At 40.4% G+C, this 22678-nt stretch overlaps 3 protein-coding genes across 3 annotated transcripts; 1 reads left to right on the forward strand and 2 right to left on the reverse strand.

Annotated features, from left to right (window-relative positions):
• The first annotated feature begins 713 nt into the window (after positions 1 to 713).
• adgrf3b (adhesion G protein-coupled receptor F3b) lies at positions 714 to 7231 on the forward strand. Its single transcript, XM_057017483.1, has 16 exons — positions 714 to 923; positions 1032 to 1044; positions 1154 to 1303; positions 1651 to 1803; positions 1880 to 1932; positions 2020 to 2078; positions 2269 to 2393; positions 2504 to 2734; positions 3630 to 3866; positions 3945 to 4085; positions 4166 to 4365; positions 4771 to 4959; positions 5094 to 6395; positions 6548 to 6589; positions 6681 to 6710; positions 6828 to 7231. Exons 1-16 carry the CDS (start codon positions 870 to 872, stop codon positions 6900 to 6902), a joined length of 3054 nt encoding a protein of 1017 aa, XP_056873463.1. The 5' UTR covers positions 714 to 869; the 3' UTR covers positions 6903 to 7231.
• Positions 7232 to 7527: 296 nt separating this feature from the next.
• On the reverse strand, positions 7528 to 13638 carry mep1a.2 (meprin A, alpha (PABA peptide hydrolase), tandem duplicate 2). The gene is made up of 14 exons (XM_057017484.1): positions 13515 to 13638; positions 13341 to 13365; positions 13206 to 13259; positions 12261 to 12298; positions 12104 to 12179; positions 11904 to 12021; positions 11628 to 11803; positions 10744 to 10965; positions 10523 to 10669; positions 9683 to 9898; positions 9095 to 9541; positions 8735 to 8908; positions 8392 to 8593; positions 7528 to 7886 (listed from the first exon to the last, which is right to left on the reverse strand). The coding sequence occupies exons 1-14, from the start codon at positions 13575 to 13577 to the stop codon at positions 7736 to 7738; spliced, it is 2109 nt and encodes a 702-aa protein (XP_056873464.1). The 5' UTR covers positions 13578 to 13638; the 3' UTR covers positions 7528 to 7735.
• A 1250-nt stretch (positions 13639 to 14888) lies between these two features.
• Positions 14889 to 22662, reverse strand: mep1a.1 (meprin A, alpha (PABA peptide hydrolase), tandem duplicate 1). The gene is made up of 15 exons (XM_057016929.1): positions 22490 to 22662; positions 18626 to 18717; positions 18514 to 18538; positions 18398 to 18442; positions 18282 to 18322; positions 18105 to 18180; positions 17807 to 17924; positions 17322 to 17497; positions 16981 to 17202; positions 16716 to 16862; positions 16420 to 16635; positions 15640 to 16101; positions 15366 to 15539; positions 15211 to 15291; positions 14889 to 15113 (listed from the first exon to the last, which is right to left on the reverse strand). Exons 1-14 carry the CDS (start codon positions 22635 to 22637, stop codon positions 15242 to 15244), a joined length of 1992 nt encoding a protein of 663 aa, XP_056872909.1. The 5' UTR covers positions 22638 to 22662; the 3' UTR covers positions 14889 to 15113; positions 15211 to 15241.
• Positions 22663 to 22678: the final 16 nt, after the last annotated feature.

Here is a 22678-nt window from a genome sequence, read left to right on the forward strand (position 1 = left end):
GCCTGCTGCATACGCATCAAGAATTATGTGCGGAAAAATGTGGAATGATGACTGAGGCGGAAGCCACCCTGTACCAGACAGCATTAGTGTGGGCTAAAATGACCACAACACTGTTCAAACAAACACATCAAGCCAGCATAGTGTGGTTCATTTCCACTATCCAGATTCAAAGATATGCAAAAGAGTCTGAAAAGCTCCAATACAAGTTTGAAAGGCAAAAATAAAAAAGCCACAACAGCTTCAGAATAAAAAAATAAATTAAAAAAAAAATTAAAAAAACCAACAATAATCAACTATACTCTTACATTTAAATGTGGAATTTAGAAAATGACCTTCACACATTCCAGTGAAACTAATGGCAATATCAGGAAATCTGTTAGGCACTGCAGACACGAATCACGACCCCAAATGCAGACACACACGATTGGGTGAGGTTGAAAATCAAATTTACTGAAGACCTGGTTCAGAACAAAGCCAAATGGTGCAGGAAGCAGACAAACACAATCAAGATGGAGCAGGCTGGGCAGCGGGAGAGACGAATGATTAGTTCCAAACTGGAAACAGGAACGAAGAAACAAACTTGCATACGGAGTTTTAGGAGCCAGGCTGTACCACAGGGGGGTTAACAGAAAATTGGCAATGATTGGAGAGTTGACCAGGCTTTTAAAGAGAACGGCAGATGTGGAACATTGACTGGAGATCAGTCTCAGGTGTGTTTTGATCGCCCGCTCCACCCAGCCTGAGAACAGACAGACAAGGGACACAGACAAGACACAGATGGGGAGGGGAAGAGGGAAAACACATGGGACTCCTAACAAAATCAGATGGCGATCTAATCCCTAAATGTTTTCAATGTTTCCAGTTTACTGATGTGTTCCAGGATGTTAATGTTCCTGATTGGAGCTGCAAACATCTACTGGCAGGTCTGTACTCACAGGTTGATTGTGCCACATCGATTCAATGTTTTAGAGTGACAACGATGGTGAACCAGGAAATAACTTTATATCCTTCCCCTTTTGGGGGTTTTGCAGACTGTGACAGCAGGTGAGATACAGCGGGGTTTCTTTTTAATCATTATTTCATCAAAACTGTCAAACCTGCTTTAAAAGCCACACAAGGAACATAGGAATTCTCTTTTATGTTGTTGTCATAGATGTGTACATTTCTGAGCTGAAGGTGCAGAGCAATGCCACGCTGGAAACATCAACCATCTTGGCTATGTTGAAAGCATCTACCTTCCAAGTGACTGCCGCAGGTGGGGTCTCCCACACTGTGACCATCGAGCAAACTCAACTAGTAGCAGGTATGACGGGCTTCCACACATTCACCTGCCTGTTAGATACTGCAAGGTGTCGCACTTGCCAGTATACTTTCATTCAACTCAGTGACATGTAATCAGCAATAAAAATATATTTTTGTAAACAAGACTGAGTCAAAAATCACAATGACTAACTATGCTATGAAATGTAAATGAGTTTAGAAAGCTGACATTTTCCCATTTCTACTAATTCATATTCTTATAGGAATATTTATACTGTTGGTGTAATGTAGCCCCGATGTGTCTGGAATGAGCAAGAATTTCACAACTGAGTCTTTTGCAGGCCTGTATTTCATACAGGGGTTGTACAAACAATATTCCTCTCATTCTAGAGTGCCTGATAATTGGGCAAAAATACAGTTGCAACTGCTCTGAAGGCTACGTTTGGAGCAACGAAGTCTGCTACACTCACCAGTGTTGCAGTGAAAAGACCTGCAACCAGAATTTAGCCAACGTTGCACAAGTCTGTGTGGCCAAAGCTGAAGGTAAAAACATGCCTGTTCTCGAGCTGCTGTTCACCAGTTTCTCTGTTTTAACAGCGTGAAAATATTTCTTTAACAGTTCGTATCGCTGGATCAGTTACACCAGTCTTGAATGCCTTTCCAGACTCCACTGTAGGCCACATCTCACTTTCATTTGCTTAAAGATCCACTTGCTGTATCACACTTCAAAGATTTGACATTATTCTCCTCTTTTCAAAGCTCACAGATGCCTTTAAAGCACTGAATGGTTTTAAGTTCCTCAATGTGACTGGCGTCAGGTATTTGTTTTATGAAAATTGAAATTGTTTTTTTTATTTATCCCACAAACATTTGATGCAAGTACATGTGTCACGGCTTCACATGACCAATAGCAGGCGCTGTAATTACGCGCTCTACTGCTCGGTCAGATAAGAATGCCTCTAAGGAATAGATTTTCTGGTAATCAGCAAACGTTTCCACCTCCTGAAGGCTGGCCAACCACATTGTTGACTTTGAGGCCGAGGTCAGTGTCAAGTTCGCTACTTCCAGACTTCAAGGCATCAAAACTTCTTTAGAAACACAACTTGGAGCGACAATTTCCATCACCACTTTAGGTGAGTAAAAAAGTTGTTGCCTTATATCTAATATGATTTATTTTTGCCCAGTGTGTATGCATTGATAATGATTAAGTTGTGCAGATTAAGTGTTTGTGTTTCTCACCCAGGTCTGGTTACCATAGAAGCCCCAAAGACCAGAGTATGCTACCAGTCGTCTCCGGTGCTGAAATGCACATTAGAGGAGATGACAGAGAGCGCCGGCTGGAAGATGAGCAACAGGTCCAACAGCTTTGAGCTCAGCAACGGCAGCGTGGTGCAGCTGAACCACCAGTGTGTCACAGACACATTCAAGTCCTGTACTGAGGTGACACTCAGGAAGGTACCGGCTTTCTGGGCAGGTGGGCACAGCTCGAGGTTGATTAAGCTGAACTCAAATTTTGATGTATATGTTCATTTTTTTGTACTTATTTGCCATTTTTATGTGGTAAATTAAGATTAGTGAGACACACACACTCATTCATCACCAATACACCGCCCTACAGATGACAGAGAAAAGTGACACCCACACAAATGTTTTGGGACTCACAGTTTAAAAATAAATAAATAAATAAAAGAAAGGAAAGAGAAGAGAAGAAACTTGGGTCCTGGACAGGGATGCCCATGTGTCAAGCTCCAGAAACTGGATCTCTTTTCATCTGTACAGAGCTGCTGGTGCACTATTAAAGTTGGCAATGAGCATTTCAATATAAATATGTCAAAGTGCATTTTAGAGACTGAATATTGTCCAGAGAGACTTGAAGTACTTGATTTAATTTCATAATGGTCCTATAATGTTCCCGGTTCTTCAGGGCACAATAAATATCAGATGATGTGAGTCTTACTGGTTTCAATCCAGTGGATTTTGATTTTGTATCTCATGGAAATTACAGCAGTAATTATTTGTAATGCTTTTTTTCAATATTTACAGCAGCACATCTCTCTGGCATAGCATCAGTAGATTTTCTGAGAACTTCGACGCTATCTAATTTCTCCTGCATCTCAAGCCAAAGGCTTTCCATAGTATTGATCAATCCAGACTACTTTCCAACTCAAATGTGCTCAATGGAGGCCAGTCCATAATTTCATGTGTTCTAGCTAGACCTGTCACATAATAATAAAGATACTAATAACAGTCACATATTAAGATAGCTAGGGCCATCCTTCTGCTTGCTTCTGAAGTCATCATCCAATAGGAAGCGTGACAAACATCCCAGCAGCCGTTGCCATGTGTTTGTGTCCACGTGTTCTCTACAGGTACATATGAGTGTGGATTCAGCAGCGGGTCAATCGTACATACAGCCAAGGCAGACTTGAAGGTGGCCCTCCTCCCTGATACCGTCACTCTCTTCATCGACCCCCTGACTGTTGACTGCACTTTGAATCCTCTGACTGTTGACGTCAACGTAACGGCCACCATCTCGCACAGCAAAGAAAGTTTTCATGTTTGGGGGAGCTACATGGGTGAAAAGATATCTAACCTGGGCAACAAATGTAAGGCAAACTCACCACACTGTAGCTTAAATCTTTATGATTCAATTCTAATTTCATGATGCCTCTTTCTCTTTACAGCTCACGGAGATCAGTTGGTGTATTCATTCATTGTTCCTGTTAGCTGCAAGAAAACCCTCGATGCTCAATATGTTAATGTCACTTTTGAAAATGACCTGAAACAGAGACGAAGTGGAAGAACAGACATTCCAGTCATTTATGGTATGTTATTATTCTGACTTGTAAAGTATTTAGTCATCTAAATAGATATTTTAAGGTACGTCTGTTCTTTTCCCCAAAAGCTGGTGAGAAGTTCTGCAGCGAGGAGGTAAAGAAAGGAGAGTTTTGGCCAAAAACCCCAGAGGGAGATACAGTGATTAACAGAACATGCCCGCATGGCAGGATTGGATACAAGTCCCGCACCTGTGAAGATGGAACTTGGCAGGAAGTGTTTTCTAAGTGTACCAACGAGGAGCTGGGCAGAGTCGCAAATGATGCTAATGTGAGCGGACCTTTCCTTTGTATACTAAGATGCAGATGAACTTATACATGACATTACATGTGTTGCGTTCAAAAGCTGGGGGACCAGCTACATGCTGCCCGAAAACAATAGTTTCCATGGTAACGGGGGGGGGGGGGGTCAAAGATACATTTTCAAGTTTTTCCAGAGTTTATTCCCTGACCCACATGATACACAGGCCCTCAAAATCCTAATGCCTTCATCCTTAGCGTGTTCGTGGGGGAGTTTGGGCAGTTGGAAAATTTACTCCAATGATCAAAATCAGTGTTGAAGTGTCATTGTGGAGGATATCCCGAAGTCTTGTGCAATAAAAACAAATACATAGTTATTATTGTAAGAGGTTGTGTGAATTAAGTCTTGCAAACTGCCTGACGCGTGCTTTTTTAGAACTTTCTGATGGGACTTGGGGCTACCCAGAAGATGGCCAACGACATATTTAACGGGATTTGGAACAACACTGCAGTCAACGATTCTGATTCCAGTGAGACAATTGCTGACATCAGTACGTCTATCAACATTCTCCAAGTGATGTCAATGGCATCAGAAAATGTTCCTTTGCAAGAGGATGTCTTTCCTGTGAGTTGAAACTGTCCTACACTTCTGTGGTGTAATAAGGGTCATAGCTAAATGACTCTTTCCACCCCCGTCCATCACAGTCTGATGGAATTTGCTCTGTCGCTGTAACTTTTGCTCTAACTCACATGTTTCAGAATTTCCTGAATGCCTCCAGCAGTATGTTGAGCAAGACTTGGGCTGGGATCAACAAGTCGACCCTCCATGACATGTCAGCCAGTTATCTTCATGCTGTGGAGGGCCTGGTGAAAAATATGAAAGTGAACAAGAGCGACAGATTCAGCAGTCCAAACCTGGACCTGAAGTTCTGCTCCAGCGGTGACTGTAACGTGTCCATATTCGACGTCAATGTCAGTCTGAACAAGACCAAAGGAATCCTGAAAACCGTTGCGGTGAGAAATCTAACGGATAAACTGAAAAACAACTTTGGCGACACGGTGCACACTAGCCTGGTCATCTCAGCTACACTGGAGGACAACACTGATTCGTATTTGGACATCAAACTGGACTTTCCCAACACGCAGATGAGCGGGAAAAAAATGTTCTGCGTTTTCTGGAACACCACACATAACGATTGGTCAGACGTAGGATGCACCGTCAAAAACAGCAGCCTCCAGCGCACACAGTGTGAGTGCACCCACCTAACTTCATTCTCTGTCCTCATGGCCAGGAGAGACATATCAGACCGTGCATTGGATATAATCAGCAACGTGGGCCTCGGCGTGTCCATCTGCTCACTGATCATCTTCCTTGTCATCGAGTGTGTGGTGTGGTCCGCTGTGGTCAAAAGTAACCTCTCACATTTCCGGCATACATCTGTGGTGAACATCGCCATTTTCCGGCTGCTGGCCGACTGCAGCTTCCTGGCTTCCTCCTTTCCAAGCGCTCTCAGCAACAGTTGGTGCTTGTTTTTCACCATCTGCAAACATTTGTTTTATTTAGCCATGTTCAGCTGGATGCTGTGCATGAGTGTCATGCTCATCCATCAGCTCATCTTTGTCTTCACGCCCCTGAGGAAACGCGTCTTCATGTTCTTTGCCAGCATTATAGGATATGTTTGCCCCATTTTAATCGTGGGATGTAGCTACTTGTACAGCAAATACACCGAAAAGCCGTACTATGATCCAGGCGTTTGTTGGCTTGTGTATGAAAAACTCTTGGAAGGTTCCATACACGCCTTCCTCATCCCCGTTGGAACGATTGTACTTATAAATCTGTTTTCCATGATGGTCGTTATTGTTACTCTGACAAAGACCTCTGTCCCTGAAAATAGCAAGGCGCATGACAAGGACACGGCCAAAAGTATCCTCAAGGTGGTGATTTTTCTGACACCCATCTTTGGAATTACCTGGATTATTGGCTTTGCTCAGCTCCTATTGGAAGAAGGCACCTTGCTTACGATCGCTTATTACAGTTTCACCATCATGAATTCCTTTCAGGTAATTATCATGTCAGGGATTAAATATGCACAGTCTTTCCACTTTTCTGTATTAAATGTGATGAGTTATTTCAACATGCATAAACTGTGGTTTTGCAAAAATGGCTAATAAATGATACTAGAGAGTGAATGACATGTATTCTTGTTTTGCAGGGCCTGTTTATATTGCTAACTGGCTGCTTCACAGAGCAGAAGGTTGGTCTGTGACTTTATGGAAAAAATAAAAACGTGTTACCATAATTCTGCAGCACAATAATAATTGATATTTTTCCGATTTGCCCGCCAGGTTCGACAGGAACTTGTGAAGTTCTTAAAGGTGAGTTGAGTCATAAAATCTATCCAGTGTAGCACACTAAAAGTATAGATACATTTTTTTAATAATTTTTTTTAAAAAGAAATGACATTTCTGGAATGGATTTGCTTCTACTCCCAGATAAAATTAAAAGGAAAAACAGAAAACATGAATAATACCACTTCTGTCACGTTGGCTACGTGCAAGGATGAGTAAAGCCAAAGGTCAGTCTGCTGCGCCATGTTTCCATGTGTCCATTTGCTCCATCCTCACTGATTAAAAAAACATAATGGTTCTGACCTTTCAGACCTGAACCGGAAAATGAATTAAACTATCAGAGTGTATTTAAGATTAAAACACAGCAATAATCCCTCAAAGCTTTTTGACAGTGTAGTTGTACTCTACCTTTATTTAATTATATATATATATATATGAAACAATATATTTTGAATGTAACCCTTTCATGCATGAATTAGGATTATTTGAGACTTTGGTTATTATTAATATTATTGTTGTTGTTAGTAGTAGTAGTAGTAGTAATACAAATAGTAGTAGTAAATAGTAATAGTAGTCCTTCCTAGTATTTCTTGCCTGAGGTTTCTTCATGTTAAAAGTGATGTTTTCCTGGTCCTTCTGACTTGTGTGTTGTAAAAGAGGCTGTACAAATAAAGATTACTTAATGTTCACTTTAACTCATTATTTAACATTACTTCCTGTATTTGTTTGTACTGAAATTATGACTTTCAAATGAGGAATTCTAGTTTGAGAAATGTGCACATAGGTAAAATGAAGCATAGCCTTAATTATGCGTCACATTTCTTATGAAAGAATATGTAATATGACAAAATAAAGGTTTTTATTGTCTCAAATTTCTAATGTATTTATTTATATCCAAACTATACATGAATTTCTATAAGATTTTAGCAGTATACACGGTTATATTTAACATATTGTACACATTAATATTTTTTTAAAAGAACAGAATAAATGCAATTCTATCAGCTGTCTAATTTACAATGAAATTCTCTGCTATTCTTCTGAAATGGGTATCACTGAGCTCTCTTGATGATGATGAAAATGACCAAAGTCAGAAATATGATTCCAACCACACCAGCGATCAGGGCTTCCTGAACGCTTCTGCCCGTGTTCAAGTTTTCACACTTTTTACCGGTGAAGTACGACGTCTGGCTGGATACACACCTGGAAGAAGCAAAAGTATTGTAATTAATAAAATGAATTAGCAACTAAATGTCTACCAAGTGATTCTCTTGATATAGAGTTTTCTAGATTTCAGCCCTAAACAGCCCCCCTCTATGAACTCAAAGACCAAACAGACAGGACACAGTCTCCTGATTTGGTTGACGTCATACAACCTCAAGAACCAGGATTCCCCGTAGTCTTCTGCGGGTGTTAATTAAAAACTAGCTTTGTACAAAATGATGCAACACTGGAAACAGCAACTCTGTATACACCAACAGGAGGTCATTGCCACCCAGTCAACAATGATAAGATGTTCAGATTGTGCTAATATAGGTGTTAAAACCGTGTTGCTGGTTTAAATATTAGTGAGTTATGTCACCAAGGGTGAAAAGCTCAGATAAGCTATGCTAATCTAAACTTCAGGAAAACACAAGAAGAACAACGCTGTTGACAACAACACCAATACTTTGTCTTTTCAAACGTGTTCTAGCCCGTCTGTGCCCACCTGCAGGAAGCTTCTCCATCTCGTTCCACACACACTCCTCCATTAACACACGGGTTAGGATGGCAGGGATTGGCGGCACGGGCTTCTCTATGTTTTGGAGCCTCTTGTCTGCGGTCCATCAGTTGGACTGTTCTCCTGTCTATGTCATTACCTGGTTCTGCCGGCTTGATTGGTACCCCTGTCTTGATTAGGTGGGTCAAATCTAATGACAGCAACATTTGAATCACTTTAATTTTCAAAGTTAGAACAGTGTAAAAGAAATGTAATCATTATTGTACATGAAGTATTGATTTCACTGTAAAACAACAGTGTTTGCAGGAGCTCTGGCAGTTGTGATTCTCACCATTGAAGTCGGCGGTAATGATGAGGTCGTTGTTCTTTAAGAAGCTCCTTCTGTTTAGTTGCTTGTGAGAAATGAAGGTGCTCCAGCCGTAGTCCTTGCTGCGGAAGCACTGGCATCCGATGTCCCACACTGCACCCGAGCTATCCGTGGGTTTGTTCCAGCGTGCATCCGTGTCTGAAAGTCCAGAAAAAATTGATGCGGACATAAAGTCACCCTAGACCCGGATAGGTGACCCTTTTCAAATGCAATAATGCACCTTTTGCTTTTTTTGTCCTTTTGTTTCAGAGATACATGTTCCATGAATGTAGAGGTTTTAATTCTGACCATGGTTTTAGCTAAATGCTAGAGTTCTATGTCTACCTGTGGTGAAGCTTCTTGCTGATGACATCCTCAGTTTTGTGTCGGGGTCTTGGTCCATGGCAATAATGGTAACCTGGCGGTTTTTCACCGGCCATTCCAAGATGGCGTCGTTTTCTCCGCTGCAAAGGTGCATGGTCATGCTGACATAGTCTGGATAGTCAAGGTCTCTTCCATTTGGGTAGACGCTGATGCCAAAGGAGTAGCCCTCAGGGTTGACGAAGCATTGGCTTTTGATGGAGCTGCCAGCAGCAGCGGTGGCGAGATGGCCGGTGAAATTGGAGATTTGCCAAACAGCGATGGGGCAAACGGTCTCGGTTAAGGTGATATCATCTATTAAAATGGCACCAGAGGAGCTGTCTGATCCTCTAATGCCTTGGAAAAAGTAACGGAATTTATCGGTCACCTTGAGAGTGACATGAGCTATTTTCCATGCGGCATCTCCATCACCTGAAAGACAAAAAAGAGAGTTTCATCCATTCATCAAATGTTGAACAAACTCCATCTTTCATTTGAGTAACCAAGGAGAAGCTTTTGGTATGATGATCATGTTTAAACTTGGCCATAGACTGCTGAAGTGAAAAAAAATACCAGTGATGGTGTGGATTTTCTTAACACTGGTTATGTTCCCCGTGCCATCGTCAGTCCTGACCCATATGACCAGCCTGTCTCCCGGCACTCCGGTCATCTTGTAGAAGAACTGCAGGCACTGCTCCTCTCTTGTTGGGTATAGGATACGCGACTCTAACAGGGCACTGTTTCCAGCGGGACCAGAGGACGTGTCAAACTTCATGTAGTAGCCAGAATCTAAAACAAAAAATGATGTTTTCTTGCTTACAGGGTTTCAGTTTAGCTCAGTGTTGTTTGGAGTAATGTAGATTCTTATCTTTATGTGTGTGTTACTAATGTATCATGCACTATGATATTGTTGGTTATTCTTATATATTGTTATTCCAGCAATGAACCTGGTCAGTATGATTGTTCATTTGACTCTTGACATTAACATATGTCACATTTTTGGAAATCCTGACCAATACACAACAGTATAGGTCAGGTTTAACAGTGCACAATAATGGCAATGCTAAAAAATTCAAACAAATTCCATAGCTTTGAGTAATTCTCCATATTGTTTTTTAAATTGAGATTTATCATTCACATTTAGTGTGTAAGTTAAATTAAAAATAAATGTCCTTTGCCTCCCAGGTTTAAGACATATTAAGAAGAAAAACTCAAGGCCTATAGTCACAGTCCTCTTAATGAATGTACCACCACCACCACCATGACTGCTACTACTACTACTACTACTACTACTACTACTACTACTAATAATAATAATAATAATAATAATAATAATAATAATAATAATAATAATAAGCTATGATAACAATAATAATCATAATATTTTTTACGATAATAACGTGCGGTTGGTACCTCTGCAGCGCCCCGCCAGTGTCTGGTCCGTATCAGTTGGAGTGCTCAGTGTCTGGACCCAGTCTGAGTTGTCGCCATCGTTCTGGATCATTCCACAGATGTTGATCAGTTCAAATGAGCACTGGTCAAGCAGTGTGTGTGTGTTGGCTGGAAAAGATAATATTATGAAATGTCATCCTAGGGACATGGGACGGCATGTATAGGACTTCAGTTGTACCTACCACAGTCATACATGCGGTTAAGCCTGACAATGTCAACAGCACTGAAGTCCAGCCTCTGGCCAATGATCTCATTAAAGTAAGGGATGGTGGTGGTGATGGTGGGGATGCTCTCATTCTTGTTGAAGGACAGGGGTCGGTAGTGCATGATGGACTCGTAATCATATGGTGTGTTGAGATCAGTGATGAAGTCGTCCTCATACTTGTTGAAATTGTGCTCTTTCCCTGGGTGAAGATTAAGATTAAGATGAACTTTATTCATCCCCGTGGGGAAATTGAATTGAATATTATTGAATTGAAGATATTAATATTATTATGTTTCAAGGTCTGGCTATATTTCTTAGTAATAGAATTGTTCAACGTTAAAGGCTTACCAATATTATTAGCTGATATTGGCGTGAAAATGTAATATTGTAAATTATCGGAAGCGGTGTTACATAATATACGGTAGATTCAACTTTTCACTCAGAATGTCAAAATACGAGTTGTGTGATGTATCGTTTAGAGATATTCAAGCTTATGTCTAATTACCACATTAATACATACTTTTATTGTCAACTGTATTCATGATGTTTTGTTAATTCTTTAACAGGAGATATGTGACGTTAATGATTTTGTTTTTGGGGGGTTAAATCCCGCATGTCTTAGTATCAGATGATATTGGTATCAGAAATTAGTTGGATAATATTAGTGTATGAGATATCGGTAAAAAAGCCAACGTCAAACATCCCTACTTAGTAATTTTAACAGTATATTAAGAAGTATACATATTTTTATATAACAACAGATTGTGACCATTACGATTCATTTGCACTATATGATTAAGAACTCTTAATATAGAAATGCTGCTGTCTTTATGGTCACCTTCCAAAACAAATCTATCTCACCTTCTTCAATCTGGTCCCACCAGATTTTGACGTAATCATCTCTGTCTGAGCGGGACTGTTCATGGTAAAATCCCAATGCGTGGAGAAGCTCGTGCTCCACGACGGCCTTGGTGTCACACCCAGCCCCGATGGACACATCCTGCCCTTTGCCATCATCTCCAACATAGGACCAGCATCTAAGCTCATGGGAAATTCAAAGCATTTAATCACACTCAACTTCTCTGTCTTTCTTGATGGATATGAAAGAGCGTAACGCTGCAGTCCATTATCACCTACCCTGACTGTTTTGTGAATGAGATGTAGCTGGATTCTCCCTCATAGGGTTTGAAGTCTACACAAGATCTCAAACGGTATTCCTCAAAAGCCTGGAGGATCACGCCTTTAGCATTCAGCTCTAGAACAACACACATTCATTTAAAGTTTTGAACAGTCTCACTTTAGAACACTAAGGTGAAATACACTCGTGAACATTGTACCTAAAGAGTCGTTTAAGATATAAGCAATGGGAAACTTCCATCTTCTTGTTTCGTCGAGGATTGCATTCCTGCTGGGCTGGAAGACATATAAAGTTAGTTATACCACTGTAAAGTTGGTGCATCCAAAATGCTGTCTTGAAACAAATAATGTTCTTACCTTGCCAACTATGTCTCCCTCAAACAGGTATTCTAATCCTAAAAGTAACAGAAAACATACTACTGTAATTTCCGGACTATAGAGCGGACTATAAGCCGCATAATCTAATTTTAGAAAGAAAATCAATTTTGTACTTATACAAGCCGCAGGTATCCCATGTAGTAATATGAAAAATTAGATCGAAAACATTCAGTACCGGTATATGTTTTTATTACCGTAAGAGACGAGTCACTGACGAGTGACAGACAGGTCAGAAACAACAGCCACTCTTTTCACTTGTATGTCTACTGTATATAGAGACCTTAAGTTCAAATTTTATCACGTCAGGATTTTTTAACTTTTCTTTTAATTTAATCCGCTTAGCAACTTCTAGTATTTTCCATGTTGGTGAGGGTTAGTAAAAATGACTGATTCACAATAGTTGTGAATAGTTGTGTGAAAACATAAATAAGCCGCACCGTAGAATAAGCCGCAGTGTTTAAAGTGTAGGAAAAAAGTTGCGGCTTATAGTCTGGAAATTACGGTATAAATTAATAAAAAAAATGTTTTAAATAGTACACGAGAGGGGACGTTATGAGAGGGGATGTGCACATGCTGATTATTTTATTTGCAGGAACAAAACTGTGCATTCCGCTTCCTTTTTAGATGCATTATTGGGCCATTTCTTTCTGAAATGTCCCTTGTCCCATTTCTTAAATTCCTCTTTATAATTACTGGTGGTTTGGTACTGATACCCAGCCAGGGTTTCCATTTACGGGCTCACAGCTTCCACTTGGTGCAGCAACTTTTTCAGTTTGCTACCTTCATGTAGCAGACAGTTGTAAATTGGTTAAAATTTGTTCTAATATTATAATTTTTAGTTTTAGACTCATACATGAACCACTAACTACAAAGATAGGATGAATGTTTACAGTTCACAGGTCAGTATTTGATTTAAAAGCATACCTTTGTTGATTTCAGGTATATCATCCCTCAATTCGCCAGCATCTGCATCATCGCCTGGAACATATGCTTAGATTCAGTAGTGTAGATATAACTAACACCTTCCTTTTATGTTTGTTGAAACAATCAGGAACCAACCAGTATGTGTAGGAAGAGCTTGCACCTGGAACACAAACAGTTATTTCAAATCTCCTGTCCACTTGAAAGAACAACAGTATAATGTCAAACACACACACACACACACACACACACACACACACACACACACACACACATATATTTATAATTTTTTTTTAAAAACCAACAACCTACATTCAAGAGGACATAGACTCCAATCAAAACCACGGTCCTTCGGAGTATTTCTGCTGGAGCCATGTTATCAGGCAGGAAACAGTGCAAACTTGCACTCTAAACACAACAGTCAGACTAATCCATAACCTCAAAGTTTAATGAGTAACAAATGGTTTCACGTGTCTTTACAAGCTTTTACATGACTGCAATACAGTTATGTGATTGAAATTTTGGTGTGTAAGCACTTAACCTGTTAATTATGAACAGGGTTAAAAGATCAGCTATTGTAAAATAAATAAATAAGATAACGATTGATTTCTGACCATGACTCCAACAATTGATATCTAGACAAGGTGTTCTAGATCTTAATGTTTAAGTGATTTGTCTCATCATGTCTTCTTAACCACTTTATCCATTTCAGGGTCACTGTGAGGGGACACAATGGATGAAGGCAGGCCCCCCCTGCATGGGCCACTTCATCCCAGGGCCCTATTTGAGCATATGTGGGTTCGGTACCTTGCTCAGGGGTACCTGGGCAGTGCTCTGAAGGTGTTCTGGCACCTTTCCCTACTACCAGAACACCTTCCTTGTTTTGTCTGCCCCGGGGTTTGAACCAAGAGTCCAGTTCCCAACAGATTGGGCTCCCACCAACCACTGAGTTTGTAAAATTGTAAAATGCCAAGTACAGAAAATGGTCTATAAAGAACTGATAACTGGTTAGATGCTATTGTGCTCTGTTATCATGGTAACTGTCAACACAGCTGATCCTCTTGATAAGAAAGCACTTAAAGTATACTGGCTGTCAGGGCCTCTCGATGGGAAAACAATCTGCCGAAGAGGCCGACTGTAAAAACACAGTTTTAAATTTAGAAACGTGACATGCAAAACTGAAATGCAGTGACAGATCCACATCCTGCTTTTCTTTCAGAAGTGGATGATGTGATGTTTATCTGTGCGTAACGAGGGAAATCTACATTCACTTATAAACAGCGTACTTATTGTCCATAGCTTTTGTAATAATAATTGACATTTCATGATGGAGATATGACTTTTCAAACAAAATAAAATGCATCAGCAACTTGAACTCTCTTGTCTTGGGGCCACTCCCTTTTGCAGAGATGGAGATTTCTTCAATATGAACCAACATTGGGTTGGTTTCTGTTTCTTGCTGGTTACTGATTCTTTCTTTTGTTCTTTTTTATTAAGCCCTCACCAGGAGACAGCGACGGGTCTATTTTACCAAATGAATTCGATTAAGGTGGTTTATGACTACAGTTCACTGTTGTAAGTGCTTCGTTTCAAGTGTTTCCCACCAATCAAAGAAAAGCTTGATTAGAGAACAATCTTTTTTTTAATCTTTAATAGTTACTTATGATACAATGAATAAAACAAATATGCATTACAAAGGAATTTAAAGCTTTTATTAAAACAAAGAGGCAAAATAAACATATATATATACAGTATATATATATATATATATATATATATATATATATGTACATTACAGATTAAAAACTGGATTCGTAATTCTGTAAATTGTGCCCATAATTCTAATACATTATAGCAGCATCAGACAAACTTTTCACTCCAGTCTTTTCCTCAAAGCTGCTGATGGTGAATCTGGTTTATGTGCAAAGGAAAAACAAAAGTCAATGTTGGCTTCAATGAAGAGAGAGAAAAGTAGATATTTTCAGCAGAAATCACAACAATAACTTACATTGAAGCATGATATGGCCTCCTGTAAGGATTCAGTCTGTTGGCTTGATGGGAACTTCCGTTTTAATCAGCGATGTTATGTCTGTGGACAGATTTGATAATATTTGCCATTTGTCTGCGAGCATTTCCACTCAATAAAGAACACCGACCACTTACCTTCAAAATTGATAAAGATGATGAGGTCATCATTCTTAAGGTAGTTGCGACGTCTCAGATCAAAGTGCTTGACGAAGTTCCTCCAGCCCCAGGACATACCTCTGTAGCACTGACAGGAAGGATCGTACGTTCCGACTTTTGATGGATTGTCCCACAACAACTTTCCATCTAATTCTAGAGGAATAAATATATCAGAAGAATTCTGATCAGTCATCACGTTAGTGACAGTGTAGTGCTGTACTTTTTTTTTCTCTCTTTGGTAACAAAAACTCACTCCTCATATCAGTTGTGAGACTGCGAGCTGTGGACATCCTCAGTTTGATGTCTGGGTCTTGATCCATCACCACCAGTGTTGCCTGCCTGTTTATGGCGGGCCACTGCAGCACTGCATCATTCTCTCCACTGGCCAAGTGAAAGTACAGTCCTGTATAGTTCCCCGTGTAATCAGTATAAGTGCTCAATGGCAGCACACGAACCCCGTAGCCGTAGCCTTCGGGGCTGTAGAAACGAGGGCTGTATAAGACTGTTTCGTTGGTGGCCATTTCCATGATCTTGGAGAAGTTCTGGATCCTCCACACGGCATTAGGACAGCGGGTCTCGGTCAGGCTGACGTCGTCGATGTAAATGCCCCCAGTGGATGCAGAGGGATCACCACGGACGGCTTGGAAAGCGTAACGAAACTTTACCCCAACTTCCATTGGGACATGGGCAATCTTCCATGTGTGGTCGGAGTCAGCTGAGCCACAAAGACAGCAAATGTCAGCTCATACTGTATAAACGTTGGATTTTTCTAACCCTAAACTCAACATTATAATATATTCCTGAAAAGCTATTAGTACAATTTTCACTAAAGAAAAGTCACTATAGTGTTTGGACATTGATGTGTCTTGTCATGTTTTATATTCAATATGTAAGTATTCTATATGTTTAGAAAAACCTTTAGCATTTAAATTGGAGATTTACTGACCAATGACAATACATATTGATAAAATATGTTTACCGGTATATATAAAAATATACTGGACTAGAAATGTCCTCAAACGTCCAAGATTACCAGAGAAGGTGTGTATTTTCTTCATTCTACGAACGGTTCCTGTGCCATCGTCCATCTTGACCCAGATCACCAGCTTATCCTTTCGGCTTCCAGTCATCTTGTAGAAAAACTGAAGACACTGCAGCTTCCTCTTTGGGTAGAGGGTTCGGGATTCCAGCAGAGCAGATTCGCTAGGCTTTCCAGACATGGTACTGAAGTGCATGAAGAACCCAGCATCTATGCATTGAGACAAAATAACCTTGTCACTTCTACTCAATGGTTGAGGATTCAGAGTAGGCAGTATTGGAGACTCTTACCTTTGCATCTGCCCAGGAGTGTGTGATCTTCTGAGCCCACACTGCTCTTTCTGTGGACCCAGTCGGCATCATCAATGGAGGTCTGGATCATTCCACAGATGCTTGCAGTCTCAAAAGTACACTGATCCAGCAGGGTGAGTGGACCAGCTGAGGAGGTTAATGACAAAGATTTGACATGTTTTGCAAACAGAATCAATATCTTATTTTGTATTCGAAGCGTTAAGGATTGAAGTTTGGTGAGGTTACTGCCACAACTCCTACATACAGCAGTTGTACATGCGGTTGAGTCTCAGGATGTCCATCTCACTGAAGTCAAGATATTGTCCAATAATGTTGTAGAACTCTGGGATTTTGGTGGTTATTGTGGGAATGGAGTCATTCTTGTTGAAAGAGAATGGCCTGTAGTGCATGATGGACTCGTAGTCGTACGGTGTGTTTTGGTCTGTGATGAAGTCGTCATTGTATTTATTGAAGTTGTGCCCAAGTCCTGTCACAAAGGAGTACCCACATTATCGTCACAGTCATTAAAAATGACCAGACAGACAGTGTTATAGTTCTTGCCAAAAACCCCACAAAAGATACAGAATGATTTTAAAAAGTTGATACCTGGTAAAACCTGATCCAACCAAATATCTACGTAGTCATCCCTGTCTGTACGGGACTGTTCGTGGTAAAAGCCCACAGCGTGCAGTAATTCATGCTCAATGACTGCTTTGTGGTCGCAGCCAGGCCCCAAAGACAAAATCTGTCCAGTTTGCTGGTCGCCAACACTGGAAAAACACCTGAAATAGAGGAAACGATAAAGGGACCTTCTGTTCACACCTCGATGTGTGTCAGTCATTGGATCCCCACATGAGCTCTTAGATATGCAAAGGCACAAATGCCGTAACCTGTATGCATCTAATGACATGAGACAACTTTTTCTGCAGCACTACAGCTTTGACCCCACTAGAGGTTGAAAACCTCAGACTCCCCATCAGCTTTCACTGAAAATGCACTTACATGGTGCATTTCTGTGTGTCTCCATATAATTACAGACACAGTAGGTATCCAGAGAAGGGGTCCTGTTGGAATGTGTGTATGAGCCATACCCATCTCTTTTTTCAAACTTGATGAAGGTCTTCTCTCCCTCATATGGCTTAAAGTCAATACAGGACTTGAGCCGATACATTTCAAATGCCTGGTGGACGCACCCTTTAGCATTCAGATCTGAGGAGCAAAACCAAACAGTTCCGTTTTTTTTTTTTTAAATCTTACATTATTTTATTTATTCACTGTCTATCTCATCCTGAAACAATTGTTTGTTTTTAATATGTAATATGTGTGAATATTAACATGCACTTACAATGTTTAAAATGAGCTTTGTGGATATTCAACACAACAACTCACCTAAATCATCACCAAGAATATAAGGAATTGGAAATTTCCATCTGTATTTGTGGTCAAGCAGAGCATTTCGTCCTTTCTGTGTCGTGGCAAAGACATTTAGAAAGCAGTTGTTATCATTTATTTAAACCCAATGACCAGCACAAACATTTATAGATATATATACAGTATGTAACTTACAGGGATTAAAATGTCACCTTCAAACAGCATGGCATTTGAACCTGCACAGGGACAAAGAATTCAATAAAGTCACCTATTTGATTAAAATGGTGTCTGAGTGCTGAATCACAGCTCACCCAGGTTCGAGAATGGGTTCTCATCTTCTCCATTCTCATAAACCTCTGTAACATAAACACGAACAGCTTAGTGTTTTCAACAACTTACAAATTAGTGTGACTTAATTTTAACATACCGTATGCCTTAGGCAACGGAGGGATCTAAAATTTTAAAAGGGACAAATCCATCACTGTCTCTGTCAGACATCATTATAATTTATTGGGAATGATAAATATTTGTTTACTTACAGCATGTGAGGTGGCCAGAGCCACAAGTCCCAACAACAAGAGCACTTTCCTCACCATCATGTTGAGTTTGAGAAAGTGACGTTTAATCGTCGCTTCAAAAACGAACACAATAATCAGCACAGTCCGTCGTAAAGTTAATGACCCACCATTAACTGACAGGGGGACTTTGCCTCTTCAGGGTTACTGATTGGTGAGCAGACCGTAGAAATTGTCTGAATCTGATTTTTTCCATCTCCTTCTTCTTTTTACATATGTGTAACCATTATTGACCAAAGCACATTGCATTCACAAAAAAAAGCAAAAAAAATGACAATTTAACTTTTTATTCAAACATATCCTGCACTCTAATAACAACAATGTGCTCCGTTAAAATGTGCTTCACTGTCTGTACTTGAAGAACTATTATTCAGCAAGCTCTTAAATTGGCTGGTATCCAACCACGTTGCTCCTTCAGCGATCATCACACTTGTGTGAGAAGCTTGTAGCACCTGGTGTGGACCCTTCCAGCCATTCCTTTTCCTGTTGCTCAGATCCTTCACCATGATCCAGTCACCTGGCACAATGTCATGCAGCGGTTTGGATGCAGGTGATGGGAGCTCTGCCTGAGATAGGTCAGAAGACACATTTTTATAATGTTTATCTTCACAAACTGTAAAGCCATTTTTGTTTTTGCATTCATAACAGTAGAGCAGTTCTCCCACTACAAAAACAATGATATTTTAATAAATTAAAACCACAAAATGTATTTCAAAAAGAGTCAACAGTAACTCCTGAATAAGAACAATATCACGTACAAGCTCAACAAATATTGAATTTGTGTCACAAAAAAATATCTTTTGCTGTATAAAACCATGAAAATCTGCAAATTACCTCTGGAATTAGGTTTGGGAGTTGCCTTGGTAATGACACCTGCAATTCTTCCCTTTTTCCGGACTGTTGAGCTGGAACCTGGACTGTGTTCACCGCAGATTCCCTATTTACATTTATTGTGTGGTACATAAAGTCAACTCCAGAAGGTAGTAATGACAACACAGATGCACCATTGTGCGGAGTTGCATCTTTGGCATTATAGCGTGTGTCATCCAGATTGCGACGGTCCCTCCACCTCTCATTCAGATCTTTCTTTCTGAGGTCAAGGTTCACACCGGGTCTCGATTTTGGAACACATCTCCTCAGAAGGGAAAGAAGTTCTGGTTGGTTTCTTTGGAAGTTGGGGTGGAAATAATGATGCATGTTGTCTCTATTTAAACGCTGGGATTTCCTGAAGCCATACAAATTTAGTTGGCGTGTAAAACTTGAGAATTTGGAGGTTTTGAAGCCATTTGAAGACAAGAACTCATTTTCTATTAAATTCCCATTGATGATGATTCCGTCTCCTTGGTGGTTCCAGGTGATGGGATTAATTTTGCTGTCATTGACCAATCGCCACAACTTTGTAGGGAATTTTTCATTCAGTGAAACTCCCAGTGTTTGCATTTTTGATGTGTAAAGAGATCAAATGTTGCAATGAAAGAAAAGAAACATAAACTGTACAGATTTAAACTGCAAGATATGACTTGTTTGGAGTGTTCTGTCACCTCTTAGGTGCACATTATTTGTTTGATCAACTGTTTTCTTTGAAACATCAAAGAATCAAAGGCATCTTGCACATTCTTTAATCTTCAATGCACAGGCTTCTGTTTTTGGGAAACCTCTAGAATTTCGTCAGTTTTCCTGCTGCCTTTGATTCTTTGATGTTTCAAAGAAAACAGTTAATGAGGTTTGAAAATGAGGTTCAAACAAATAATGTGCACCTAAGAGGCGACAGAACACTCCAAAGTCAAATCTTGCAGTTTAAATCTATACAGCATATGTTTCTCTTCTTTCATTGCAACATTTTATCTTTTTAAAGATCAAAAATGCAAACACTGGGAGTTTCACTGAATGAAAAATTCCCTACAAAGTTGTGGCGATTGGTCAATGACAGCAAAATTAATACCATCATCTGGAACCACCAAGGAGACGGGATCATCGTCAATGGGAATCTAATAGAAAATGAGTTATTGTCTTCAAATGGCTTCAAAACCTCCAAATTCTCAAGTTTTATACGCCAGCTAAATTTGTATGGCTTCAGGAAATCCCAGCGTTTAAATAGAGACAACATGCATCATTATTTCCACCCCAACTTCCAAAGAAACCACCCGGAACTTCTTCCCCTTCTGAGGAGATGTGTTCCAAAATCGAGAACCGGTGTGAAGCTTGACCTCTGAATGAGAGGTGGAGGGACCGTCGCAATCTGGATGACACACGCTATAATGCCAAAGATGCAACTCCGCACAATGGTGCATCTGTGTTGTCATTACTACCTTCTGGAGTTGACTTTATGTACCACACAATAAATGTAAACAGGGAATCTGCGGTGAACACAGTCCAGGTTCCAGCTCAACAGTCCGGAGAAAGGGAAGAATTGCAGGTGTCGTTACCAAGGCAACTCCCAAACCTAACTCCAGAGGTAATTTGCAGATTTTCATGGTTTTATCTAGCAAAACATATTTCTTTAATATTTGTTGAGCTTGTATGTGATATTGTTCTTATTCAGGAGTTACTGTTGACTCTTTTTTAATCATATTTTGTGGTTTTCATTTATTAAAATATCATTGTTTTTGTAGTGGGAGAACTGCTCTACTGTTATGAATGCAAAAACAAAAATGGCTTTACAGTTTGTGAAGATAAACATTATAAAAATGTGTCTTCTGACCTATCTCAGGCAGAGCTCCCATCACCTGCATCCAAACCGCTGCATGACATTGTGCCAGGTGACTGGATCATGGTGAAGGATCTGAGCAACAGGAAAAGGAATGGCTGGAAGGGTCCACACCAGGTGCTACAAGCTTCTCACACAAGTGTGATGATCGCTGAAGGAGCAACGTGGTTGGATACCAGCCGATTTAAGAGCTTGCTGAATAATAGTTCTTCAAGTACAGACAGTGAAGCACATTTTAACAGAGCACATTGTTGTTATTAGAGTGCAGGATATGTTTGAATAAAAAGTTAAATTGTCATCTTTTTTGCATTTTTTTGTGAATGCAATGTGCTTTGGTCAATAATGGTTACACATATGTAAAAAGAAGAAGAAGATGGAAAAAATTAGATTCAGACAATTTCTACAGTCTGCTCACCAATCAGTAACCCTGAAGAGGCAAAGTCCCCCTGTCAGTTAATGGTGGGTCATTAACTTACGAAGGGCCGAGTTGATTATTGTGAAACATTTGGATATATGAAAAAATGACTTTGTTTAAATGGTCAATTAAACACAGAAAGTTGGCGGCAGAGAAGACAACACAACATGACGGCAGACAGACATACACATGGAGAATTAGGACAAATGCCCTGTCCTCCTCCTTGTCCTCGCCAACCTCTAAGATCTCCCTGACCCATTCGCTTGACCCGAGTTTGGCTGACTTAAAGCTTCCTGTTGTGTTGTGCTATAATCCAGGTGTGAACCTGGGGGGTCGCTGCAGGCATGTGTGTGTGATGAGAAGAGAAGGGGAAGAAAATTTTTTAAAAGAAGGGGAAATTTAAAAAAAAAAAATAAGCGCATGTACTGAGGCACAGAGAAGTCTCCGGCTTGTTATTTTAATTCCTCAATACTGAACACGGCATTTTGGCCGTTTCCGTGCCCTTGCCTGCACCTTTCATGCCGTGCCCAGGTGAACCTGCTATTACTTTTACTAGGTAGCTGAAGATGTTCGAAAACTACAAGCTAGTTATCGATGCTACGGGGGTCGCTGGCCTGATGCTAGAAAACGCGCCGTTCTTCTCCATGCACTGGGCACAGAGGGACAGAGACTGTTTTATGTCTTGCTGGATACGGGCGACACTTACGCTGCCGCTGTGGAGGGACTGAAGATGCACTTCGTCCAGCTAACGTGATAGCGGAGCGGCACAAGTTTCGTCCGAGACCGGACGAGACGGTAACCGAGTTAGTGGCTGCGCTTCGCCAACTCGCTGCTGCTTGTAAGTTTGGAGACATGGAGGATCAGATGCTTCGTGACCAAATGATAGAGCGCGTTG

This window comes from Takifugu flavidus, chromosome 19 (assembly GCF_003711565.1).
Source record: "Takifugu flavidus isolate HTHZ2018 chromosome 19, ASM371156v2, whole genome shotgun sequence".
Lineage (NCBI taxonomy): Eukaryota > Metazoa > Chordata > Actinopteri > Tetraodontiformes > Tetraodontidae > Takifugu > Takifugu flavidus.